The 5,838-nt window shown below is 38.9% G+C and overlaps 1 protein-coding gene across 1 annotated transcript in view; it reads left to right on the forward strand.

Annotated features, from left to right (window-relative positions):
* Window positions 1-507: 507 nt before the first annotated feature.
* The window catches only part of LOC107660532 (transcription factor MafA-like), a 9,249-nt gene continuing 3,918 nt past the window's right edge, over window positions 508-5,838 (forward strand). Inside the window, exons 1-3 of the mRNA XM_016449857.1 lie at window positions 508-694; window positions 3,236-3,672; window positions 3,933-4,293. Of these exons, the coding sequence (XP_016305343.1) occupies window positions 3,404-3,672; window positions 3,933-4,293 (630 nt within the window). The 5' untranslated portion in view covers window positions 508-694; window positions 3,236-3,403. The remainder of the gene's footprint in view (window positions 695-3,235; window positions 3,673-3,932; window positions 4,294-5,838) is intronic.

Below are 5,838 nucleotides of genomic sequence, written 5' to 3' on the forward strand. Positions count from 1 at the left end.
TAGGACTGTTATATTGAAAAGTCAGAGCTGATGTTTCAGTCAGTGCACTAGGTGGCAGCATGTAATGACTCTCTGATTGCTGTGAACCAAATGAGCTCATCAGTCTGTCTGTTTGCTCTATGAATAATGTAATAAAAACTGGTCATGTTAGACATACACATGCAGGTGTGACGGGTCATATGGTTACAAAAACACACCAGCAAATTCATGCATAAATTTCCTGTATCATTTTTATTTTTTTTTTAATACGTTTTAAGTTTTGGAAGTCAACATTTTAAATCCTAAGGTAATGGTTTTGTAAAAATCTTTGCCTATTTGACTGAAAAAAAACTTTTTGTATTGTTAGTTTTAGAATTAGATTTGTAACATATTATTTTAAAACTTTACAGGAGAAATTAAAGAAGTGTGCTGCTCATTTGACAGTTTACCATTTTTAGTATGTTGATTGGTGGAAAAATGACAGAGAGAGAGAGAGAGAGAGAGAGAGAGAGAGAGAGAGTGATGTATTTTATGTTTCAGCTGCTCGATCACGCCGGCGCTTCGCGCGCTCACACACACACACACACACACACACACACACACACACACACACACCAAACACATGCTCTCACACTGACACACACACTCATATACACACACTGGCAGGAATCAATCTGTCAGTCAATACCTCAGGATGTGTCCACATGAACACATGGTAAGAAATATGGGCATTTTAAAACAAAGCTTTTCTTCCGTTGTCTCTCCATTTCTCCCTCTGTCGCTCTGTGGTTGTGCTAGTTTTATCCTGACACTCTTTTTTACCCTCTTTTGTCCTCTCGCTCTTTTATTCCACTCTCAAATCCTCTCTTTTCGCACTTTATCTACTCTTTTATTCTTTCTATAAAACTAAAGACCATCTAAAACAATTGAAAGTAAACCGTTCTCTTAGCAGCTATCTAAAATAATGATTTAAATAATGATTGTTACGACTTAAAAACAGTTTTATAAGTTTATTAATGCTAATATTTCAGTTAAAGATGGAATTACAAATTAATGTTTAATAATTAAATTATTTTAATCTATTAAAACGAATAATTACTGATTAAAACCAAGACTTTTTCTTCAAATTCAAGTTTGTAGTTTTAGTAGTTGGCAGTTTTAGTAGTTTATAATCTAGCCTCTTAATTTAAGGTTGCCTACTTCGCTTAATATTAAGTGAAACAGATTTATCATTATTCAAATTTTAGTACATGTTCATTTTAAATACTTTATGAAAGTTTTCAGTTATTAAAATGAATTCCTGCCTAATGTCAAGATGTTTCTGTACTAAAATGTTTAAAAAAAAAGATTTTCCAAAGAAAATTTTGAATTATTTGAAGTTGTAATACTTGAAACCTAAAATATCTCTTTATTATTTAATCTTCATATTTGAATATTTTTAGTAGATTTAGTTTATGATCTAACCATTTATGTGTGACTCTTTGCTTGCAACCGTATAAAAAAAGAAATAAATGAAATATTTGACATTTGATTTTTTTTGTAAATTTCAACATATGGATTGTCAGTTCCAAAATATGTAAACTTGTGTTATCTCAAACTGCCACAGTGTTCGGTTTTTAACACAAAATGCTTTGAATGGTGCTTTTCCCTGTAGATAGGATGTGTTAGTTGGTCTGTTACCATGAATACTTTGACCTGTATTTCATCAGGCCTGACAACATGAAATATTGTTTGAGTTGTACATAACACTTGTGTTAAGGAGCAACTGTTCAGTGGGATAACTAGATTGATGGATTAAGATTATGGGATTGCATTTAGGTCTTTCCTCTATTAATCTGAAACTGTTTGCAACCCATACATCACCAGGATACATAATTAGCCAATAAAGGAAAAGCCGTTTAACACAAATGTTCTGTAATTTTTCATGAAAAATAATTTCTTACATTGCTTTATTATATTTTAATTATTTAATAAAGGTGTCACTATCAACCTATATTGTAATATCAGGCCAGGCTTTGGAATCTTTTTGTGTAATGTGACAAACTTCCAGAACATCAGTCAGTATGTTACTCATTACCTGCTAATGTAGTCCTACTATAATTGGTCACAGATTAGCATATGTAACCCTGCACCACAAAACCAGTCATAAGGGTCAATTTCTGAAATCTGAAAGCTGAATAAATAAGCTTTCAATTGATGTATGGCTTGTTAGAATAGGACAATATTTGGCTGAGATACAACTATTTGAAAATCTGGAATCTGAGGGTGCAAAAATAAATTTAAATCAAAATATTCAGAAAATCGCCTTTAAAGCTGTACAAATGAAGACCTTAGCAATGCATATTACTTAGTTTTGATATATTTACAGTAGGAAATTTACAAAATATCTTCATGGAACATGATCTTTACTTAATATTCTAAATCTAATTTTTGGCATAGAAGAAAAATCTATAATTTTGACCCATACAATGTTTTTTTGGCTATTGCTACAAATATACCCGTGCATCTTAAGACTGCTTTTGTGCTCCAGGGTCACATATAGTATCTGCACCATATAGCTGGAGAAGACTAATGGCTAATCAATATTTTTTTTCTCTCTCTTTCTCTTTGCCAGTATCAGAAGCATATGTAACCCTGGACCACAAAACCAGTCATAAGGGTCAATTTCTGAAATCTGAAAGCTGAATAAATAAGCTTTAAATTGATGTATGGCTTGTTAGAATAGGACAATATTTGGCTGAGGTACAACTATTTGAAAATCTGGAATCTGAGGGTGCAAAAATAAATTTAAATCAAAATATTCAGAAAATCGCCTTTAAAGCTGTACAAATGAAGACCTTAGCAATGCATATTACTTAGTTTTGATATATTTACAGTAGGAAATTTACAAAATATCTTCATGGAACATGATCTTTATTAATTTAAATCAAAATATTCAGAAAATCGCTTTTAAAGCTGTACAAATGAAGACCTTAGCAATGCATATTACTTAGTTTTGATATATTTACAGTAGGAAATTTACAAAATATCTTCATGGAACATGATCTTTACTTAATATTCTAAATCTAATTTTTGGCATAGAAGAAAAATCTATAATTTTGACCCATACAATGTTTTTTTGGCTATTGCTACAAATATACCCGTGCATCTTAAGACTGCTTTTGTGCTCCAGGGTCACATATAGTATCTGCACCATATAGCTGGAGAAGACTAATGGCTAATCAATATTTTTTTTCTCTCTCTTTCTCTTTGCCAGTATCAGATGATAAAACTGGAAGCCTTCAGTTCAAAGGAACAGGCATTTTAACAACCGAGTCTAATTTGGCACATTATTGTTTCCATCTCTGTGTAAAAACTGAAGTCTGTTGTTGTTCGCCTTGAAAACTCAAAGTCAGCAACTTCCATACTTCCTGTCGACACAGCAATGTCTTCGTCTCTGCCGCTGCCCTCTTTGCCTCCAAGCCCCCTGGCCATGGAGTATCTCAATGACTTCGACCTGCTAAAGTTTGAAGTGAAGCCTGACACCCCTCCACCTCCTCCAACCTGCCTATACCCCAATTCAGGCATCCATCAAGAGACGACCGGTTCTCCGTATGCTCCTCGCCCTCCTCCTGACTCCAGCCTCAGCTCCAGTCCCTACACCTCCCTTCTACACCCGCCGCCATCTGCATCCTCCTCTTCCTCCTCTCTCTCGTTCCCGCTGTCCATCTCCACCGGTTACATGTCAGGCCAGAGCTCCGGCTCTCAAGGAAACCTGGACGGGAGCCCAGCCGCTGGGGACCCCACGCCGTGTTCAAACCCTACCTCCTTGGAGGACCTGCTCTGGTTGGCTGCACTGCAGCAGCAGTTCAGTGGGGAGCCCGGAGGTGCCGCGTCTCTGCTGGGAGCTCTTGGAGGAGTGCCGGATCGAGGGCACCGGGATCGAGGAGGGTTTCTGGGATGTGAGGATGCAGGGGAGGCTCCCTTCTACACCCGCCGCCATCTGCATCCTCCTCTTCCTCCTCTCTCTCGTTCCCGCTGTCCATCTCCACCGGTTACATGTCAGGCCAGAGCTCCGGCTCTCAAGGAAACCTGGACGGGAGCCCAGCCGCTGGGGACCCCACGCCGTGTTCAAACCCTACCTCCTTGGAGGACCTGCTCTGGTTGGCTGCACTGCAGCAGCAGTTCAGTGGGGAGCCCGGAGGTGCCGCGTCTCTGCTGGGAGCTCTTGGAGGAGTGCCGGATCGAGGGCACCGGGATCGAGGAGGGTTTCTGGGATGTGAGGATGCAGTGGAGGCCCTGCTGAACTCTGCTGCAGCCGCTGTAACTTCACAGGTATGATCTAAGATATTTGGACCATGTATTTGTTTGTCCCAAGTAGGGTTGCAAAAAGGTGGAAAATTTCCAGTAAATTTTGGAAACATTCCAGAAATTTTGGAAACTTTCCAGGATTTTTTGGAATATTCCAGGGATTTTTGGAAAGTTTCCGGAAATTTACCGGAAATTTTCCACCCCTTTGCAACCCTAGTCCCAAGTGAGTGAAGAAAATCAGGCCCTTTTAAACACCGGGCGCAATGCGGCGCCTGGCGTGATGGACGTGTTTCTTGCTGGTTTCTTGCTAGTGGCTGCGCCACGTTGTTTAAATAGCAAATGCAATTGCACCTATTACTATTTGTTCGCCCATGGGCGTGCTGGTCTGAATACGAGATGTATTCAGGCGCATTGATGGCAGGTTGCTATTTTGAGGCAATTGAAATAGACTGCACCATTGACCAACTAAAACCTGGTCTAAAGTCAATGGCGCAGTATTATTATTTTTTTGTTATTTAAAGAGTGCGTTAGTAATATGTGCCTATAGGCAGGTCCACAAGGCGTGTACACTTTACTTATTACACACACAGAGACTCGCAGCAGCACACAAACATGCCAAATATTAAAAATGAAAGGATTAAAATTTAAAAATTATTATTGTGTACATAAATATAAAAATGCCTACACGTCATAATCAATAGTCATTGCATGTATCAGAATTAGCCTACCTATTTGCAGTAGCAGATCCATTTCCTTGCTAGAGAAGCGCTCAGTTTTTCCGCTTGCAGATTTCGCCATGTAAATAGCTAATCAACCATGGCGCTAGCGCAACTGGCTCTTAAAGGGAATGGGAGATGAGACTCTGATTGGTTTATTGCACATTATGCCCAAAACACACCCATGACTCATTAAGAGAATAGGGACAACCCTTTCAGACCATGCGCTGGGCGCGCCGATCATTTTTCCTGTCGTTAAACTAGCAAAAGTGGATTCGGACATGCCCTAAGTGCACTTGCGTCATGCGCTTTAGACCATGCGCTTAGATCGTTAAAATAGGGCCCTGAAGCTCAATTTCAGACACAAATGTGTTGAAAAACACAATACATGAAGCAATGCGAGTACATGTTGCATTCTTAAGCCCAAAGTATACTTCGCTTTTGTACGTGTATGCTAGCGTATGCGTACAGTCGAATGTGCAGATTTTCGAAGTATATTTCATTTGATAGCATGCATGAACGCAGGCAGTCGACACATCTTAGGAGGCAGATGATGTTTGGGAATGCAATCTTGTGAGACAGTTCTGGAAGGTAATTATACAAAATCATTTTGATGATGTACTTTCACTCGGGTTATTAAAACAACGTTTGCGATGAGATCAGTCCACTGGTTCGTCTAGTTATCCAATCACATGATCTGTTGAGGCAGTCACATGAGTTTTTTCTTGTGTATCAAGGAACTTTTTGGTACATGTTTTTCCATCATAGTTTATGTGCATGATTTTTTATTTTATAGGCCAGGGGTTCTCAATCCTGGTTTAGGAGCCCCCCCCCCCCCAAACACCCTGCTCTC

Source organism: Sinocyclocheilus anshuiensis, unplaced genomic scaffold (assembly GCF_001515605.1).
Source record: "Sinocyclocheilus anshuiensis isolate Anshui unplaced genomic scaffold, SAMN03320099.WGS_v1.1 scaffold659, whole genome shotgun sequence".
Taxonomy (NCBI): domain Eukaryota; kingdom Metazoa; phylum Chordata; class Actinopteri; order Cypriniformes; family Cyprinidae; genus Sinocyclocheilus; species Sinocyclocheilus anshuiensis.